This window comes from Neomonachus schauinslandi, chromosome 5 (genome assembly GCF_002201575.2).
Source record: "Neomonachus schauinslandi chromosome 5, ASM220157v2, whole genome shotgun sequence".
Taxonomy (NCBI): Eukaryota; Metazoa; Chordata; class Mammalia; order Carnivora; family Phocidae; genus Neomonachus; species Neomonachus schauinslandi.
Window position 1 is genome coordinate 156462742 of NC_058407.1, and position 20548 is coordinate 156483289.

A 20548-nucleotide genomic window follows, 5' to 3' on the forward strand; every position below is an offset into this window, starting at 1 on the left:
CCCCCTTGAAGTTTGAGAAAACTATTATTATATAACATTATACTGAAGTGTGGGGTTGGGAGGCATAAAATATGCCAACATGCCAGTCATGTTCTAGGTAAGAACCAGAGCAGTGGTAGGGTAGAAAGTGTCTAAGATTCTACTTTCTTTTAATGAGACACACCACGGGCATGCATCCTATTTAATCTGGGGAGGGCCTGGTAGTTCAGGAGAGTCAGACGAGAGTACCCAGAACACCTAAGAGGTAAGTGTAGGACTTTCGAGAAATGGTAAGAGGAACTGGATTACTCAGGGGCTGGAGAAGCAGCAGACAAGGGGGTTTCGGTCTTCAGGTCCAGAAAAGGTCGGCATGGTGGGTGATCAGTTGCTTCTCATCTCTATGGAGGGCGAGGCGTTAGTAATGTGGCTTCAGGGACAATACGGGGACTCACCCTAGCTGTGGGGATCGACGTGACACAAAAGCGTATAGTGCAACAGACTTCTCAAGGAAGCTGTAAAATCTCAATCTCCCTTTTATCTTCAAAACCAAGATGCATGTGGTGTCATCCTGACCAGACTCCTGAAAGTTCTACTCCAACAAGAAATCTGGGATCAAGTTGCATCCGGGCTCCCACGTGGTGGAAAACAGGAAACTTCCAGCATGTTGGGTCTGCTTGAAAACAACTCTCAGCTACATGGAGGGACCTTGAACGTTGCTGGACTTGAGAGTCCCACGGCAGAGGCCTCGACATACCGAAGGAACCCAGACAGGACAGTCTTCTCCACTTTGCTAAGGGAGAAGTTGAGAGGAACAGACTGGTAAAGTTAGAGGCGGAGGTGAGAACACGAGGCGGATTCTTAGTTGATTTATATTCTCAAGTTTGTCTTGGGAATTACACTTCATAGCTAAGAAAAGACCGCTTCCAAGGGTGAGGGTGGGGAAAAATGGCTAACAGGGCACGTAGGAGGAGAGGTCAACGTCAAAAAGTTTTCCTGAATTCATCAGTCTTTCCCTTAGGCGGGTTCTCCGGGGAATACGTGGATGGTGGGTGTGGCAGAAGCTTTTCTCTTGAATGAACTTCCCGATGTTTGGTGAGGACAGAACTCTTACTGAAACGTTTGCCACATTGGGCACAGCCGTAGGGCTTCTCTCCAGTATGTATCCTCCGATGCTCTCGAAATCTTGTACAGTTATTGAAACTCTTTTCACAGTCCACACATTTGTAGGGGTTCTCACCAGTGTGCACCCTGCGGTGGGCGCTGAAATGGGAGCTGTTGGTAAAGCTCTTCCCGCACTCTCCACACTGATAGGGCTTCTCTCCAGTGTGGGTTCTTTGATGTATGATAAGACTCGAGCTCTGACTAAAGCATTTTCCACATTCCCCACACCTGTAGGGTTTCTCCCCAGTGTGGATTCTCTGGTGGGCACCAAAGTTGGAGGAGTCATTAAAGCTTTTCCCACAGTCAAGACATTTAAAAGGTTTTTCTCCAGTATGGATTCTTTGATGTCTGATTAGGCTCCTGCTTCTACCAAAGCACTTCCCACAGACACTGCATTTATAAGGATTTTCCTTCTGGTGGGTCATCCGGAACATAAGACGAGCATTCCTTCCAAAGCTTTCTCCGTATTTGAGCAGTCGATAGGGTCTCTTCCCCATGAAAGGCCTCGGATGCACTACAGCTTTCCCTAAATCTCTCGGCTGAGACGTCAGCTTTCCCTGTCTGAAGCCTTGAAGGGTTTCCCATTGTCTTCCTGAGATGCATTCCCTTTTACGGTATTTACCTGGATCAGCGTTCTGGGAAATGACCCTTTTAGACTTTTCTATTAATGCCCTATGCTGCTCCAAGTCCTTATATATTACCTGTGTTGTATCCTCCTTGATACTACCTCCAATTTCAAAATCTGAAAGGAAAAAAAAAAGACGATAAAAATTCCAGACCAGTCCTGTATTATGTATTAACATAAACAACCCAGCCGACTCGTCTGCGTTAGGATGCCTGCGTACTTCTCTGACCTCTCGGATCCTGTTACCCTTCTCTGATTCATTATGCCTTATTTTCATTCAGCTCCACGAACAGCCAGTAATACCTAGTACAAAGTAGGCCTTTAGAAATGTTTTCTGAATGGCACTGAAATCCAAGCCGTTATTCCCCATTCAGATCCTGAGTAATGGGGGACGAACTTAGCTTTCTCCCTGAAGTTCTACTCCTACTCACCCTGCTTTCAAAATTTCACATCTGCGCTAAAACACACCGTACCGATGTTGAGCAGATTCTAGTGATCACGTTCCAATTCCTCAATGGACTTCCACGTTCATCAATATCTGATCATATCTTACCCAAGGCTATTTCTTTCTTCTCCTCCAATTTCCTTGGCCCTGTTTTTTCCAGCTGTCTCACACACATACCTGGATTCAACTTAACTCTCACCACTCCCCACACTGGAATTACCTTTCCCTCACTCTCTCATCTATGTCCCATGCCCACCGCAAGGGGCATCCTGGATACCAGCTTTTCCAGGAGGTCTTTTGGACCGACAGGCTTTGGAATCACAGAGCTCTGGTTCTGATTCCATCCTGGTCACTTATTAACTGTGTGGTTTTATGTGAACTTTTTATTATGGAAAATTCAAACATACAGAAAAGCAGAGGCTACAACAGTATGTAAAATGAATTTCCATGAACCACTCAGCCCACATTAGCGATGATCTCCTCATGGCCAATCTAGTTTCACCTCTAATCCCACCCACTTTCTGCTCCCTCTACCCAGATTATTTTGAATCCAATTCTCGACACTGTATTATTTCATCCAGGTTTGTTTGGTCCCCAAACCCTTGTTCTTAAGCATTTTGCTACGCTGCCTTGTTTCTACTTGCCAGTTTCCACATCCCTGTCCTTGCATACACTGAGCTGAAATTGCTGATATCCCTCTGCCCTCCAATCCCAAGTGGGGTGGCTGTGGCGTGGGTTGGGAGAGGAGAGCAGCCGTCAATCAGTCCATTAAGTTAAGTGAAAGCCCCAATAATGCCATCTTTCATTTAGCAGTTCTTCTGAAGTGTTCTCATTGGGTCCAACATCGTCCTGGGATTTGGAGGAAATCACAGCCTCGTGGTTGGCTCAGATAGAGTCTGACAGTTTAGTGTCAGGTCTGCAGCTCAACTTAAAAAATGAGATTCACAAGGGATGGTACCAAAAGATTTTGTTTCCTGGAATCAAAACGTGGGTTATAGAGAACTTAATGATTTCAGCCTTCAAACTAATTTCCCATATAAACACTAGTAGGAGGCATATGTATGCCCCTTCTCTAGTGTTTGTTTTGAGTGAGCAGAGTGCTGGAAGGAAAACAGTAAGAGGTAAGGACAGAAAGATAAGATGAGCTCAGACTGAGGATGGCTGTGGAACCTTAATACAAGACTGATGGGGAAACCTGGTCTGGAGACTTTTACAAAAGTCTAGGCAAGAGACAGAGAAAGGCTGAACCTTTCTCACCACAGGTAGCAGCTGTGGTAACTAAAGAGGGGAGAGATGGAAGTTCTACCACAGTTGGGAAAAAAGCGTTCTCTGCTTGGATGTAAATAATGAGAGAGAAAGCATCAAAAGTGCCTCTGAAGTTTTAAGTCTGGATGTGGGAGGACACAGGGAAGAGCCAAGGTATGGGAAAGAAGACAGTGATTTTAGTTTTAACAATTTTAAGTCTGGGCTGCCGTGGGAACAGATGCCCACAGGGCGCCGGCAGTCCGTGGGAAACGAGCAGGTGGGGCGGAGAACCAGAGTCAAGTCTCTCTCTCATTTTGCCCCTGCCTGTCCTCTTCCTCATGCATGTCACAAAGAACTGAGACGTTTGTGTCTTGAGCCTATGGACATACCTCCTTCCTCTGACTTTTTTCTCATGTATAATTGCAAGTTCTTCTTCCCCACGGAATTTGCAGGCGCTATGAAACACTGACCCATACAGACAAAATCCGAGGCTGAGGTCTCAAAGACTGCATCACTAGAATGCCAGGTCCCTCCTTGAATGAAGCGCCATGAGAAAGAGGCTTTGATTTACTCATTGCTAGATCCCCTGTTCCTCACACAGCACAGGGCCCCTCAAATGCCTGTTTAATGAACAGACTCATGAGCAATATGCCCAGAGTTACTGAATCTTGAGTAAATCACACTTCCCCCTCGATGGTCCTTACCACTTGGGCTTTGCAGTAGACCCGGAGGCCCCTGGAATTCTGACTCTTGCACAATTTCCTCCTCACTCATTCTCTCGCTGCCGGAATCTTCTATTATTGCCTCTTGCGAGGCCTCCTCAGGTTCCCAGCCTGTCGGTTCCTGGGGTTCAATCTCAACATCCTCTCCTTCTTGCCCTGAGGGTGATGGGACTTCTTCTGGAGTGGTGGTAGAAGGAGCGGAGGCCCGAGCGTTTATCAGGGCATCCATCTCCTTGTAGAATGCGCAGGACTCCAGCACGTGACCATTTTTCACTTTGCGGTAGCTCTTCTGGAGGCTCTTGAACTTGGTCCGGCACTGTTCCGGTGTCCGGAGGAAGCCACACTCCCGAAGCTGTTCCGCCACGGCCCCATACAGCTTGCTCTTCCGATGACAGGCTTGGAGAGCTTCGTAAAACCGAGTCTCACGGAGGATATCAAGAAAAGTCTTGGTTTCCTCGTACCCCCAGTGCACACCTGCCATGGAAGGAAAAAATACAAAGACATAAGAAAAAACGTCTGCAGCCTCGAAACATGAGGGGTAAAAGAAAACAGATCCCCTTCATGGTGGCAACAGGAACTATGACACGCCGGGGGAGAAGATGTGCAAAAAATGAGAGGGTCTATATAAAAAAATCTATAATTTACTGAAAGACATAAATGAACTAGAAAAAATGGAGAGACACTATGTTTCTGGATAGAAAGACTCAAGTTGTACAGATATCAACTCTCAAATGAATCTATAAAGTTAACATCCTGATAGGATTTTTAAATTCAAATTGTTAAACTGATCTCAAAGTTTATTTGGTAGAGTAAGAACGTAGTCCCTCAGATCTGCCATTGTTATGGCGATTAACCAAAGACTCAGCGGTCTTTTTAAAATGGTTAAAACTAGGGACACCTGGGTGCCTCAGTCGGTTAAAGTATCTGCCTTCGGCTCAGGTCCTGGGATTGAGCCCCGTATCGGGCTGCCTGCTCAGTGGAGAGCCTGCTTCTCCCTCTCCCTGCTGCTCTGCCTACTTGTACTCTCTCTCTGTCAAATAAATTAATAAAATCTTTAAAAAAACAAAAAAACCCAAAATGGTTAAAACTCACAGACTAGGACACTCTTTTTTTTTAAATGAGAGAGAGAGAGAGCTCATGAGAGGGGGGAGGGTCAGAGGGAGAAGCAGGCTCCCCGCCGAGCAGGGAGCCCAATGCGGGACTCGATCCCGGGACTCCAGGATCATGACCTGAGCCGAAGGCAGTCGCTTAACCGACTGAGCCACCCAGGCGCCCCAGACTAGGACACTCTTTTAACCAGTCTTCCTTAAAGAGCAGAACTACATCCAGAGTCATTTTTGAGGTCACTGAGTCCTCTACTGTGAGAGATGAAATGACTTGCAAGATGAACAGATGTTCTGCTTCTATGGCAGAATCAAACTTTTCTGCATACAGTTGCATACAGTTTGTTAAACTATGCTTTTTGTGTGTTTTGTAAGTAGGAAGAAGTCACTTCTATGCTCGGTCTTACCCCACGCTCTCCTCCACGGTTAGCCCTGCATTCCCGCATTTGGGACTGCCCTCCTGTCTACGGATTTCCAGACTGGGGAACACCTGTACATGCACGATGCATCTTCCCGGTGTTTTCCTGAGCTGTCTCTTTTGAATAGATGCAGTCATGAGTGCACCCCAGCTCTCCTAGCCTGATTTATTTTTCCACTCTAAGAACTTACCATCTTTTTAAAAAAAGATTTTATTTATTTGCTTGAGAGACAGAGAGGGAGGAAGCACAAGTGGGGGGCAGAGGTAGAGGGAGAAGCAGGCTCCCCACTGAGCAAGGAGCCCAATGTGGAGATCAATCCCAGGACCCTGAGATCATGATCTGAGCCAAAGGCAGACACTAACTGATGGAGCCACCCAGGCACCCCTAGAACTTGCCATCTTTTCATAAGGTGGAGTGGAGAAACTTTCCTAAAAATAGTAATACCTGGCAATGTCTCACTGCATTTCACCAGAAAAAAGTCTCTCATTTTGCCTTGCCTATCCTTTTTTTCATGCATATTATGAAGAACTGAGATGTTTGTGTTTAACATCTGCAGAATGCCTTTCCCAATTTTTATCTATTACCTTATTTAACACTAACAATCCTGGAATCCTCAGTCGCGTTTTACTGATGAAAAAACTGAAGCTCAAAGTATTTACAGGATGGGTCTACTGTCACCCAGTTTTTAACTGCCAGGTTAGTTCTGCGCATCCCTAATTTCAACACAAGCTTTCGTTTATATCGTATGCAGTGTATCTTTTTCTGTCTTTTAATTTCAAAGTCTCTGTGTCATATACTTAAATATGTATCTCTTGTAAGCAATATTTCATTGTTTTTTTAAATGACTGATAGTCTTTTAAGTTTGTAACTAATGACATATTTGGATGTATGTCTACCATCTTACTTTTTTTTTCCATTGGACTCATCTACTTTGTGTTCCTTTTTCTCTCTTGTCTTCTTCTACAATTTTTTTTTTAAAGATTTATTTAAGAAAGAGAGAGACAGAGAGTACAAGCAGGGGGAGAGACAGAGGGAGAAGCAGGCTCCCCACTGAGCTGGGAGTCCAATGTGGGACTCCATCCCAGGACCTGGAGATCGTGACCCGAGCCAAAGGCGGACGCTTAACCATCTGAGCCACCATCTGAGCCACCCAGGTGCCCCTACAATTTTTTACTTTCGTTATATATTCTTTTACTGGTTATCCTAGACAGTATAACAATGTATCTTTGCCTTATTACAATCCAACACAACGGGCTGCTTTATACCAATCCTCAGATGTGGGCTCTCCAGAGTCCTTTGACTCTATTTACCTTCCTTCCACAGCCTGCAAATATTCAAATCCATGCTGTGCTCTAGCCTGAGAAAGAACCTTCACGGCCATTACTCAGACTGCACCAGGGGCAGCAGCAAACACCCGAGAGTACGTTCAGTGGTTAGTGGCAAGGCACTCACGACAGCACTCCCCAGGTTTGGCGGCCTCTGGTCTACTTAGTCCTTTTACCACAAGCCCATATCATCCATTTTCATACCCGAAGCAAAGAGCACAATTCTTACCACTCAGGTTCTGAAACAAGACAGGGGCACCACGAATCTCAGACTTCCGGATAAATTCAATGCCCATTTCATCACCATCAGATTCTTCTGCGGCGTCTTCCTCCTCCACCAAACTGATCTGTTCTTTAGCACTGATATCAACTCTCTTTAGTCTGGGGAGAGAGAGAATCTCCTTTGGCTTATCAGCAGATGAAGCATGGGCTGCAGGGTTCAACAGAGCGTCCATGTCCTCAAAGAAGGCACAGGGTTCCAGCACGTGGCCATTTCTCACCTTCCGATAGCTCTTCTGGAGGCTTTTGAACTTGGTCCGACACTGTTCTGGCGTTCGGAGGAAGCCACACTCACGCAGCCACTCGGCCACAGCCCCGTACACCTGGCTGTTTCGGGGACAAGCCTGCAGCGTCTCATAAAAGCGAGACTCCTTGAGAATGGCAAGGAAAGTCTTCGTTTCCTCATAGCTCCAATGCACGCCTGCTATCTTCTCATCTTCTAAACCCCAGTGCTGCTGCTCACCCCACATTCTCCCCACACTGCGCACCGGGATCTGAGCAGCATGAACCGGCTTCTCCTTGACGTGGTGGCTTCGTAGAATAATATTCCTTTTGTTAGAAGAGTGTAGACCTAAGGTCCATGGCTCCTTTCTTTGCTCCAACCGGGCAATCTTGTTAGACACAGACACAGTACTTCCTACGGAAGAGAAACACATTTCATGCGAAACCAGAGGTCAGAGCTGCATGCCCTCATCTGCTGCCCTCCTGGACACTCGTTTACACCTATCCTTGAAAGGTCTTGTCCAATACTCCTCTCTTCTAGAGCCTTCCTCAACCATGACAGAGCACAGCACAGGCAGTCTTACTACCTATGGTATCGTTACAGTTATCCTTACACCTCTCTTCTTTGGCACCATCATCTACTAAACTTACGTTATCATGTTAGTTCTCAGGTATATACCACTTCTTTCTCTGGCTAGTTCTTAAGGGAAGACCTTTAAGGGTAAGATACATTCTATTACCTTTGATTCCCTCTCAGCGTCTAACATTGTATTGGGTTCAGCACCTGCTGTAACCAGTATTTGTTACTTATAGAACCAAGTGTGCTTGTATTTGCTCCCCACATACTCCCACCCCCACCCCAACACATGTGCGTGTGCACACTGGGGCTAGGAGAGATACGTCAAGAATTTGGGGATACATGTGGCAAGGTTAATAGGAAAGAGACGAAGGACAGGGAAGCACATGGATAGTCTGTTGCCTCACAGCGCTGTGGAGATCAACATGTCTTACATGTGAACCCTGACCCCACTAAACCCTGCTTTACTTTTGGACCAGGGGGAAGTTTCTTAATCTCTGAGCTTTGGTTGCCTAAGGAATGCTGGCCTCTATTCACAGAAATGCCGGGAATATTAAATAAATGATCGTCTGTAAAGTATCCAATGCTCAACAGGTATGTAATAAAATTTGGTTTTCTTCTCTAGATAACACACACACAGAAACTTCACAGAATTGTCAAGAGAAGGAGCATCACATCAAATCCTTTCTGAAAGAACCCTGGGGATGGAGATTTGTTCTTTATTTTTACATGAGCGAGGAAAGTGTAGGGTTAATGAAAGCTCGAGTATCTATAAGGACCAGGCAGGCAGTGCAAATGAGTGAGAAACGCAGCAGTTCAGCATGAGCTCCTGGGTTCAGCTCTGGCCAATCACTGCTATGTGAGGAGGTAGGCCCGTGGTGTCTGACGTTTGATTTTTCAAGAGATACAGGATATCCAGATTTACAAACTAATAGTAAATTAAAATGCTGTGCAAGGCCAAAATATGTGTATAGGCTAGATTCAGCCCATAAGCCATCAGTTTACAACCTATGATAAAGGACTGGGGCAGGTGTCTCTGGACCTGGGTCTTTCTACATGTCATCACAGTCGACCCTTGAACAAAGTGGGGCATAAGGGAACCAACCCTGCACAGCTGAAGATCCGTGTATAACTTCTGACTCCCCCAAAACTTAACTACTAATAGCCTACTGTTGACCGGAAGCCTTACCAACAACATGGTCGATTAACATGTATTTCGTGTGTTATATATATCACATACTGTATGCCCATAATAAAATAAGTTAGAGAAAAGAAAATCAAGAAAATCATAAGGAAGAGAAAATATATTCACATTTCTGTACGTATTTACTGAAAAAAAATCCATGTAGAAGTGGACCTACGCAGTTCAAACTGTCTTGTTCAAGGGTTGACTGCACGTGTGAAGGTGCTGGGCTAAATCTGAATTCTCCAGGGATGATCCCATCCCACCAGGGGCACACCTGACTCAGGACTCTCACGCAGCACGCTCCTGGGTCCAGATGCCATGGGAGCTGAGGTCGCACCAGGAAGGGCCTGCACGTGCAAACCTAGGCAGACGGCGGGGATGCCCGCTGCTCTGGGGTGACCGCCTTGCTACCACTGTGTCATTGGTGCCACTCTACACTGGTCATTGATTTCAGCTGCTTTAATTGCTTTCTAATTATAAATAATCGTTGGTGTATCTTTATTTGCTGAGTCTGGCATGGCCCGTTTTATCATCTCTATACTTTACTATCTATATGTAGTGTTGTCCAACAGAACTTTCTGGGATGACAGCAATGTTCTATAACTGTGCTGTCCAATACAGCTATCAAATATCCTGACGGTGGCTACAGTCACTGAGGAACTGAATTTTTTTTTTTTTTAAGATTTTATTTATTTATTTGACAGACCCAGCGAGAGAGGGAACACAAGCAGGGGCAGAGGGAGAGGGAGAAGCAGACTCCCCGCTGAGCAGGGAGCCCGATGCGGGGCTCGATCCCAGGACCCTGGGACCATGACCTGAGCCGAGGGCAGATGCTTAACAACTGAGCCACCCAGGCGCCCAGAACTGAATTTTTAACTTTATTTAATTGTATAAATTTAAATTGCCCTGTGTGTCTAGTTGCCACCCTACTACCACATGTTTACAGCCTCTCTAGTGTGAGTTTGTACACATTTTAGGCCTGTAATTTTATTAAAAAGTAGTCTTTGACTTTTAGCTTACGTATGAACGAACTTACGCCCACTACTAATGCAGGTGACAAATCTTTCAGAAGTTTGCTTGTAAAGTGATACATCAGTGGTTATGTGTGCCTGTGAATCTGTGCTATTTAAATCATTCACAACACACTACCAAGGTTATTGTATTGAAATTACTTTCTTCCTTCCATCTGTAGGATTTCCATCCATCCAACAATTATTTGCTTGCCACCCACCCATGGGTCCAGCTGTGTGCAAAGTGTTGGGTTACTGCAGTTAAATAAGAACAAATCATACAAAGACCTTGTGACTTCACAGAGCTTTTAGTCTAGTAGGTACATATGTGTAAGCTTATATTTAAGTGGTATGAACATGACAGTCGTATATAACACCTCACCAATGTTTTCATCCCTAAGTGAGAAGAACACGTATATATTTTAAACTGGAAGAGAGGAAGGAGTGAGGAAGAGAGCATGGACAAGTGATTACTAGGTCTGGTGAGCTGACCACAGAACGACTAGACAACCCATGAGGTCCTTTAGGTGGTGACACTTACAACTGTTGTATCATCAGTAGAAATAAAGATATCAAAAATCCCCAAATCTTTTATGTGAAAAGGGAAAGAATCCTTACCCAGGGAGACCATGTTCCCAACACTCTCTTTCCTAATATCCCGGTACAGGTCTCTGTGAGCGGGAATCTGATGTACGCTCTTTTTGTAGGAAAAACCTCTCGCCATGTGGACATCTTTCACTGGTCCCTGTAACAACACTAACAGCAATGACTACCAAGATAACCACATGGGTCTTCAAAGGATGAATGATCATGGAGGAAACACAGAAGGGCCCCAAAGAAGAATTAAAATCAGGGAGCCAAGTGTGTATGATGTGCCAAATGAAGAAAATATTATAAAGAATCATAAGAGGGATGATTCAGCAAGGAGTCTCATTAGTCAGACGGCTGGGTCCAGTCTTCCCTGCAAAAGGAGTCAGGGGGGAACAGTCTCTTGGAGGGAGTATAAAAGTTTGAGGACAGTGAAGGCACAGGAAATCCTTGGGACTGAATACCCTAGGAAGGCAGAGAGAAGATTTACAATGTACCTGAGACACAATAGGTAGTCGTGTGGTGGTTACTTCCTGATCCACGCTGTCCCATTCATTAGCAGGGGCGGGAACCCAGGGAGAAGGCCGAGCTGTAAGAAGAGAAAGAAACAATCAGGGCTCTGGGCTCTGGATCTTTAATTCATGCAGCTTCTCCTTTTAAGAAATGAGCATGCATAAAAAAAAAACCCCGCAAATATAAATTGATCATTTCATCAATGATTTCAGAACAATGCCCGAAACCATGGTATCCTGAAACAGGGCTCACAAACGTGAATGCTTGCAGGGAGTTAGCAGGCAAAGTGCATCATGAAGGGGGCCAGGTAAGGAATGTGGGAACTGGAGAGCACATACACCACTGAAAGGGTATATTGCCAATGCCCACTTCCACTTAATGCTTCACTGTGAGACAATGGGCCTGCTATCATTAGAGCTTCTGATATTTTCAAGAGAAGCCAGAAATCTGGACTTTTGCATAAAATCTTAAAAATCTTAAACCTTGAGAACTAAAAACGAACAAATGAATAAAACTCCCAAACCAAAAACCCTTTGTAGGTAAAACACAACAAGTCTGACTTGGCATGTGAGTTATCAGTTTGCAATCTCTAGGATGAGTTCATCAACGCTTTAATATGCTAAAGAAGTTAGCACACGTAGATACATAGTCCTGGAAACGACAGGCAAATACAGTACACTCCCTCAAAAGGTAGGAGGAAGATATATACACGTATATATGGCACAGTCTGTGGTCTAACTTCTACTCTGGAACCCGCTATCTAGGGAAAACTTCCAGAATGAATATTACTGTGATCAAGAATTCAAGAGCTTGTTCCACTACTTTCTAAAGAAGCAACCTGAATCACTTCCGTGGAAACATATTACAGATATTCCCTGCTTTTCGAAAGTTCCTGTTACGCCACTTTGTTTTTACAAAAGGCATACATTAGTACCTATTTTCGCTAACTAAAAGAAATCCAAAAAAAGGATTTTCACGTTTACAAAAAATGGTGAAAAGCGCAGATACTGTTCAGTGTCTGTTTCTCAGCGAGCTGTTACGGAAGCAGTGTGCCCCTGAGCAGGGGGAATGGCACACCACGGTGGCACTGTCCCGCTAAGCACCTCAAGAGAACACACTTTTCCACGTTGTGAATTCCTTGTCACCCTGGATGGCAAATCCAGAAACACCATACATTTATTGGACTAAGCTTATCAGCCAAAGTAACTGAGAGCGTGTGATCCAGGGGAACTCTGAAATCCAGAAAACATTAATATTTGCAATGAATTCTATCACAATATGAATTTCAGGAAAGATAAGGAGGTTGGGTACATAGTAGTGAATCCTGCCACTTGGTGAGGGGTTGTGTAAAATCTGTCTGAGATTGGAAGTTTAAAAATAATTGTGCCATTATGGGAGAAAGGGAACTAACATTTATTGACCACTGTATGTGCTGGTCCCTTTACGCTGCCTCCTTTAACCAACACTAACAACCTTATTATTTTCCTTTTACAAACGACAGAATGGAAAGTTTGAGAAGTAACCTAACCAAGGCCACACAGATAATGGATGGCAGAGCTAGGTTTTGTGTCCGGGCTGTCTGTCTCTAAGGCCTAATCGCTTAACCTCTGTGCGTTAATGCTCCTTTCCATGTTACTTGCCTAAGGACAGACAGACAGAGGTACAGAGACAGGAAGATATAAACCCAAGCCTTCTGCTGTAGGTCCAGTGATCATCCCATCCCTCTCTCTCAGCCTGACACCAGACTGCGGGGATGTAGAGATCACAGTGGACGGGGAAAGACAGGGTGTTCGATTTCCTCTTACATGACTTACTAATGTCCAGGGCAGCTAGGAAGCCTGTGCTCCCTCCTCTGTGAAATCTTATTGTTTACCACTTTCATATGCTACTTCTGTGATGCTTCACTTGTGAGCCAATTTTTTAAAGTAAATATCTTGGGGTACCTGGGTGGCTCACTTGGTTGAGCGTCTGCCTTTGGCGCAGGTCATGATCCCAGGGTCCGGGGATGGAGCCCCGCATCGGGCTCCCTGCTTAATGAGGAGTTTGCTTCTCCCTCTCACTCTCCCTCTGTGTTTTTTCTCTCTCTCTCTCAAGTAAATAAATAAAATCTTAAAAAAAATATAAAGTAAATATCTTGTTTCTCTTTCCAAACAGTTTTTAAAGTTGTTTATAGTCAGCCAAGAACACAGACACATACACACATGGCAGGACTGAAAAAACACAGGCTGGTTATGGAATGGGAGATTCTTAAATTTCACGGCATGACCTTGAGGCCAGTCCGCGCAAACTAAGTTTTCCCAGAGTCCATCTTCCCAGATGCCTTTTACTTATGCTGCACATATTCCCAACTCTTGAAGCAAATGAACACTTGCTCCCCAAATATTCCATTTATTTTCAAATATGTATTGAGGAGATCTTACTGTGAGCAAGTCATGGAGTTAGGGTTACAAAATACATGTGCAATTGTCTCTGCACTGGGAATGCTCTGAGTTCTTCTTACCATTCCTGGGTAAAGGCCAATGCTCTCTCTTTCGGTTCAGCTGCTCCTCATGTCCTGAGTGGAGGCTTCCAGCTTCCTCCAGAGACACCACCCTGGGTTGAGTCTCCACCTGCTCTGGCTGAAAGTCCGTTACCTCCCATGCTGCTCCCAGTGGGACCTGCTTCTCTGAGTGCACAGGACTGCTAACCTGGGAAATAAAGCCAATGCCATAATGGAAAGAGGGAGGAAAACAGGGCCCGATGAAGACCAAACTTCCCCCAGAAAGATATCAGAGAAGGACAGGAGATGTGAGAAGGAATGAAAATTTCACTCCATGCCAAGTGGAGTCTCCAAGGGCATTGGGTGAATAGTACTGTCCAGAAGTCTAGGGATAAGGGAACAGGAGAGTGCTCTTCATTAGTATACAGAGGGGGGAAAATCTATCAGGAGTAAAATACACAGCCTCCTTAGTATTAGAATGGATACTGAGTCCTCACATCTCTTAGGTTCAGAGAGCAGCAAAATAAATTCACTAGTGAACTGAAAATATAAAATTAATTTCCACATGTAGTGTCTATCCCTGACCAACACAGCAGCCTGCTGATAGTCAAGTCTTTATACGAATGCAAATCCCGTGCAAGGTGAAACTGCAAATCTTGCAAATCTTGCAGGATTTCATGAGGTTAATGAAAGGGCTGTTGAAAACAACTAGAAGACCATGAAATGCCACTGACGGACGAAGATCTGGTGGTTAAACTAGAGAACAGTGACAAGGATGATGGCATCGAGGGCACCTCAGAAGATACACATTAGAATATTAAAGGACTAGAGAGGGCCCTGGGATAACTGATGAAGTTTGTGCTTTCTTTCTTTGCAAAAATAGCCCTCTTTAGAATCAGGCTGCAAGAGTCCAACCCTGCAAAGCATAATGCATTGTTCTCTCATATAATTTTTGGGAAACATTATGCCAAAGACGTGAACAAATACGTCGATGCATAATGTTTAACTTCATTTGCAAAATACTATTTCAAGCAAGATTTTTTTTTCCTGTTTAATATGAAATTCCGATCCTCTTTTAAGTTGATTCACTTTAAAGGTCTCTCATTAGTACCATTTCTCCCTCCATAATAATCCCTATCTGCAAGGCATGCCTGTCTCCCCCGCCCCCACCTTACCCATCTCCTTCTTTCTAAATACAACAATTTGGAAAATCCTCTCTCACCTGCTGTCTTAGTCTTCCAGTCTCTTTCTCCAAATGTATTACCAGGGCCACCGCCTCCTCTCCACTTTCCGGACACTGCTTCTGTGCCCACGCCTGAATCTTCTTCGGTAAAATGGTGAGAAACTGTTCAATCACCAGCAGCTCAAGGATCTGCTCCTTGGAACGCATTTCTGGCTTCAGCCACCGGCAGCAAAGTTCCCAGAGTTTACTGAAAGCTTCATGGGGTCCAGTCACATCCTCGTAACAGAATTGCCTGAAGCATTTGCGAAAGGTCTCGGACTCAGAGCTCTCCGATCCTTCCAGAGTGGGTTCCGCTGCCCACTCGGGGTCCTTTTCCACCTTCATTATTAAGCATTCCTCAACCTCCAGGGGAGCGTCGATCTGAGGGTCCAGGGATACAGCCATGCTCCAACCCCGGGGTCAAACTCACGTCTAGCTCAAAGTAGACTCATAAACCTCCGAGAGCTCCCTGCTTAATGATTTTGGAAGTGTGGGAGGGCAGGGAAGTGAAAAACGGCAGTGTCAGCAGGAACAGGGTACTCCGGGCTCATTAATCAAATCTATCCTAGGCGCTGGAAAAGGAGAATTTGTACCCTAAGGTCCCAAACCCGGGCTCTTCTCCAAACAAGATGTGGTTTTCCAGGGCGCATCTCTTTTAGTGCAATGTCCGAAAGAGCAAGGCCAGGGAACCGGGAGAAAATCAGGGGGGACAGAAGGAGGGGTGGGCGGGGGCGGACGTCGGGCCGGGAGGGGGCTGGGCTCCGGGGAGGCGAGGCCCCGGGGGGGGGGGGCCGGATGTGCAGGCCCCGCCCGGCCGGGGGTTTGGGGTTCCGGGTGCGAGGCTCGGCCTGGGAGGCGCGCCCAGGCCGCTGCGGGTGGCCTGTAGGGCCGGCGGTGTCCGAGGCCAGCGCCGGGCTCTTCTGGGCCCAAGGCGGTCCTGGCCGTCCTCAGGAAACCTCCGCACGCCCAGGAAAGGCCGCGAGGCGGTTCCGCCCCTGAGAGGAGAGAAGCCGCGGGGACCCAGCGAGGCCTCGCACGGGGCGGCTGTCGGCCCCGCACGCGCGGCCTGTTCCGCTCCGCCCGCGGACTGCGCGGGGGGTGCTGGGAGCCGCGGCCACGCATGCGCCGCCCGCGACCGCGCGCCGCGGGGTCCGGGAGGCTTCCTCGCGGGCGAGGGGCTGGGGAAGAGGGCTGCGTGGCGGACTCTCGCGAGACGCGCAGCGCAGCGACTCGCCGCTGAGGGACTTTAGGAGTGAGGAGGGGCGCGGAGAAGCTTCGCGGGGCGGAGGGACACAGTCGGAGGCCGAGCAGACATTTTGCGGGAGAAGATGGAACAGTGTGGAAAAGGAGAGTGGGAGGCTTCCCTCAGCCGTGGAGTCTGGGAGGCGGGGAGACGTCTCTGAGGTGAAGGACACTACTGGGGAGGCGGCGCAAAGGCCTTTCTGTAGCGGAAAAGGGAGTGGGAGCAGGGACTCCTTTGCCTGGCGGAGGGGTCTGTCGCAGAGGGTGTGGACATCTCCGGGGCAGCCTCTGAGGGCGGCGACTGTCGCGGACTGCTGCCCTCGCTGAGGGGTTCGGGCCCCGGTGTCTTCCTGTGGGAGCACCTGGGCGACCCCGTCCCGTCCCCTAGGGGGGCGCGGGGCCGCCCCATCCGTCCCACAGGTGAGAGAGCACCTGGGGCGGCGGGGGTGTGCCCTGTTGGTTACCTCCTGTGGGGGAGCACCTGGGCGATCCCACCCAGGCCCCCAAGGGCGGCGCGGGGGCATCTGGGTGGCCCCGTCCGGTCCCCCAGGGGCGGCTCGGGGGCGCCTTGTCTGACCCCCGGTGTGGGAGCACCTGGGGCAGCCCCGTCCAGGTCCCCAGGGAAGGCGCGAGGGCGCCCCAGCTGTTCCCCACCCTCCTCCGTGGGAGCACTTGTGCTTGGCTCCATCCCGTACTCCAGGGCGGGCGAGGGGACGCCCCGTCGTCTGGGGGTCCTACTGCCCTAGCTCTGGGGAAGTTGATGTGGCTGAACGTGAACCAGGGGGGTCTGGGCCCAGAGTCCCCGCTCCTCCCTCCCCACCCGCCACTGTGGTTGCTTGGAGGAGCTGTCCTTGCCTCCCAACTTCTGTGAAACTCAGAGCGATGCCTGCCCGCCCACCCACCCACCCCTTTATTGATGAGGTGCCAGGCAGTGTTTTAGGCACTTAGCATACATCAGTGGGCAAAACAAAAATCCCCGTTCTAGGAGTAGGTGGCCTATTAGAAAAGAAAGCTTAGTGACTTTTCTTTCTCAGCAGAAGTCTTAGATAAAACTCAATCTACAAATTCTAGCTGCCCAGAAGCTAGGAGTGTCGTTCATGTGACAGGCATTAGGTGAGGGAGGGTCAGAGAGAATCTATGGGGCACCCAATGTATGCCAGGGGTTGTCTTTGCACAGTTTACTTTTCTTTCTCTTTAGTATTTTTTGAGCATCTATTTTGTGCCAGGCGTGATGATAGGTGGTGAGCAAAAGTGGGATCCATGCCACTTGCACTTCCAAGTCTGCTGGGAGGGGCAGGCATTAATCAAATAATCAAATAAGCTAAGGTACAATTGTAACTCCCACAGGTACTCCCCAGAAGAGGAACGTGGTGGGAGGATCTACGTATATTAGAAGGATTTGACCTAGTCAGGAGGTCTGGGTAGGTTTCTTTAAGAAGTATTGCTAAGGATGAGATCCCAAGGAGGAGTAAGAGCTGGTTAGGCAATGTCTAGTCCTCACAGAAGTCCTGTAAAGCAGATATGGTTGCCTCCACTTTACAGTTGAGAACATTGAGATCTCAGTGAGGTGATGTAACCACCCAGGGTAACTTCAGGTTAATGGCAACTCGGGATTCAGATTCAGATAAGAAAAGGGTCTTTTATGTGCTCATTGGGCCATTTGGTGGTTTTAGGAGAGGCAGGCGTCACAAGCAGCTCAGGGACGGGAGAGTACAGGTCACAAACTCACAAGCCTGCAGAGCTCAGGCAGGTAACATAAATGAGTGAAGTAGGCAGAGTATAAGACAGTAGGGAATGGTGGGGACTGCAGCAAGCTGGAGGCCACATTTTCTGCCTAAATGAAACAGCCAGGTGGAATTCAAACACTTGGCAAATACATCTATTTGTTTCCCCCACCAGAATACTAGCTCAATGAAGCAGGACTTTTTTTTTTTTTTTTTTTTTAAGCCACATGTGCTGGGTGCTTACAGCAGTACTTCACTGAGTAGGCACTCAACCCCATCTGCTGCCCATAGCCTCTGAGCAGTTCTTGCCATGTGTGCACAGTTTCACAGATTTTGAAGCACTTTTACATTCCTTTTCTCATTTTATCCCTCACTCTCTCTTTTGGCTCCTCATTTGCTTCTGACATGGCTATTGCAATGAAAAGTCCTTAATGTCCCCCCCCTCCAAATATTTAGGTGTGTCTTTCTTTTGTACCTCTCCACCCTCTTCATATTTTAGCTCCTCTCCATCCTAATGTGCTTGGCATTATATCTTGGTTTCCTCTACTTATCTAGCCCATTTATATTTAAACAGTGTCTTTTTGTTTTGTTTTTGTTCTGATTTAGAGCTTTAGTGTATTGACTTTGGGCCCACCATCACAAGCACTTCCCACACTCAGCCTCAGTTCCTGCAATTCTAGGCTGCCCCAGCCGCTTCTTGTCGGGTGGTGCATGAAAAGTTTCATTTCTTAGAAACTGTTTTCCTGAAACATCTCGCTCCTCAAGAAAGTGATCATCCGTAGACATCTGAACTTCCTATTCCATCACATGGACTTCCAAAAGACAAAATGTCACCTGCATGGGAAAGTTATAGCCTAACCTCCTCAAGTTCCTCTTGGAGCAGAGGGTACTGGGGCATGTTCATTATCTCTCAGATGTAGGATCATAAGATCTTTAGGAGTAGTTTGTTGTTTTTTGTTTTGTGTTGTTTTTGTTTGGTGGCCTCTCAGTAACACACACCAGTATTTTTTTTTTTTTTTAAGTAGGCTCCATTGTCAGTGTGGAGCCCAATGTGAGGCTTGAATTCACCACTGTGAGATGAAGATCTGAGCTGAGATCAAGAGTCTGAGGCTTAACCGACTGAGCCACCCAGGTGCCCCATCAAATACAAAGAAGTAGAATTAACTCTCATGTTCTCCTCTTCCAGTTTTAACAATTAGCAACTCATGGCCAATTTTATCCTCCCTATATCTCTACCCACTCCCCAATCCTGGATATTTTGAAGCAAATCGCAGACATCACATTATTCATTTGTAACTATCAGAAGGTATTGCTAAAAGACAGGGACTCTTGTTTTAAACATAACTTCAATACCATCAAACGCTTCCTGTTAGCATCAAGAATTCCTTGATACCATCTTTTAAAAACAGTTATTTTTTTGAAAGGTGGTTTGCAAAGAAGAAAGGGTCATAGATGCTGGATGGTAAAAAGAACAGATGTCCTCCACATTTTCTAATTAGGTGTTTACATTTATTTTGGGGTGAAAATGTTGGTGACTTGAGAACAGAAGATCAGATTGTGGAAAAAATAGTGAATCAACATAGGTCAATAAAATCCAAAGTATGAAGCAGATCATACTACTCGGAGACTTCTTGGAGGGGTGGTTATTTTCTTAAGACTGTCCTCTGAGTTGACCCAAATCCAGAGCCACTGTCTTCAAATGATCCCCAGAGGAATGTTCGCACAGCCTTTCCTTGGTAGTGTATCTATCTGATATCACATTTGTCGTTGTACAAGCTGCCGTAGAGTGACTTTTTCCACGCCATTCCTCTGTCCATGGTGCCGATCCACAAGCCCTTTGGCCGGCAACCACGGGTTAAATCCCATTGGCCAAAAGTAAGGTTACCACAAAAGTAAACATTAACTATACATTAAATAGATCCAAGAAGTGCTATCTATGCCTATGCTAAGTTAAAAAAAAATCCAAGCTAGAGAATTTCCTAGTAATGCCAGTTACTTCTCATTTCTTTAATGCCCTGAAAATTTTATCCATTTCTTTAAAAATTGAAAAGTGGACATGAAAAGGTTGAGTATATTGGTGTGCCTATTGTGGACACAGTATTTTCAAATATGATTTATTAATCAAGCCATAACTAGGTGAAATAGTTTTCCTTTTCACAAATTAAAAATCACCTCTCCCACTGGTTAATTAATGATGGTCAGGTCAGCTGACAGAATAACAACTGTTAAAATGTTCCAGTTCCTTTCACTCCACTGAGCAATACAATAATGAAAAAATTTCAACTATATATGAATATTTAGTAGTCAACAATTTTTTCTGTATATCTATGAGGCACCATGCTAGGCACTAGTGGGATAAGTATAAGACATAATCCTTTTACTCAAGGTATTAAGAGTAAAATGGGGAAAATCAGCCATAGAATTGTCATATATTGGATACAGTGTCCTTCATCTCTTATTACAGTCTTTAGTTTAAAATCTA

At 46.2% G+C, this 20548-nt stretch overlaps 1 protein-coding gene across 1 annotated transcript; it reads right to left on the reverse strand.

The window, feature by feature from the left end:
* Positions 1–959: 959 nt before the first annotated feature.
* ZKSCAN2 (zinc finger with KRAB and SCAN domains 2) lies at positions 960–15505 on the reverse strand. Its single transcript, XM_021700555.1, has 7 exons — positions 15101–15505; positions 13900–14086; positions 11384–11475; positions 10917–11043; positions 7254–7940; positions 4160–4651; positions 960–1882 (listed from the first exon to the last, which is right to left on the reverse strand). The coding sequence occupies exons 1-7, from the start codon at positions 15503–15505 to the stop codon at positions 960–962; spliced, it is 2913 nt and encodes a 970-aa protein (XP_021556230.1).
* Positions 15506–20548: the final 5043 nt, after the last annotated feature.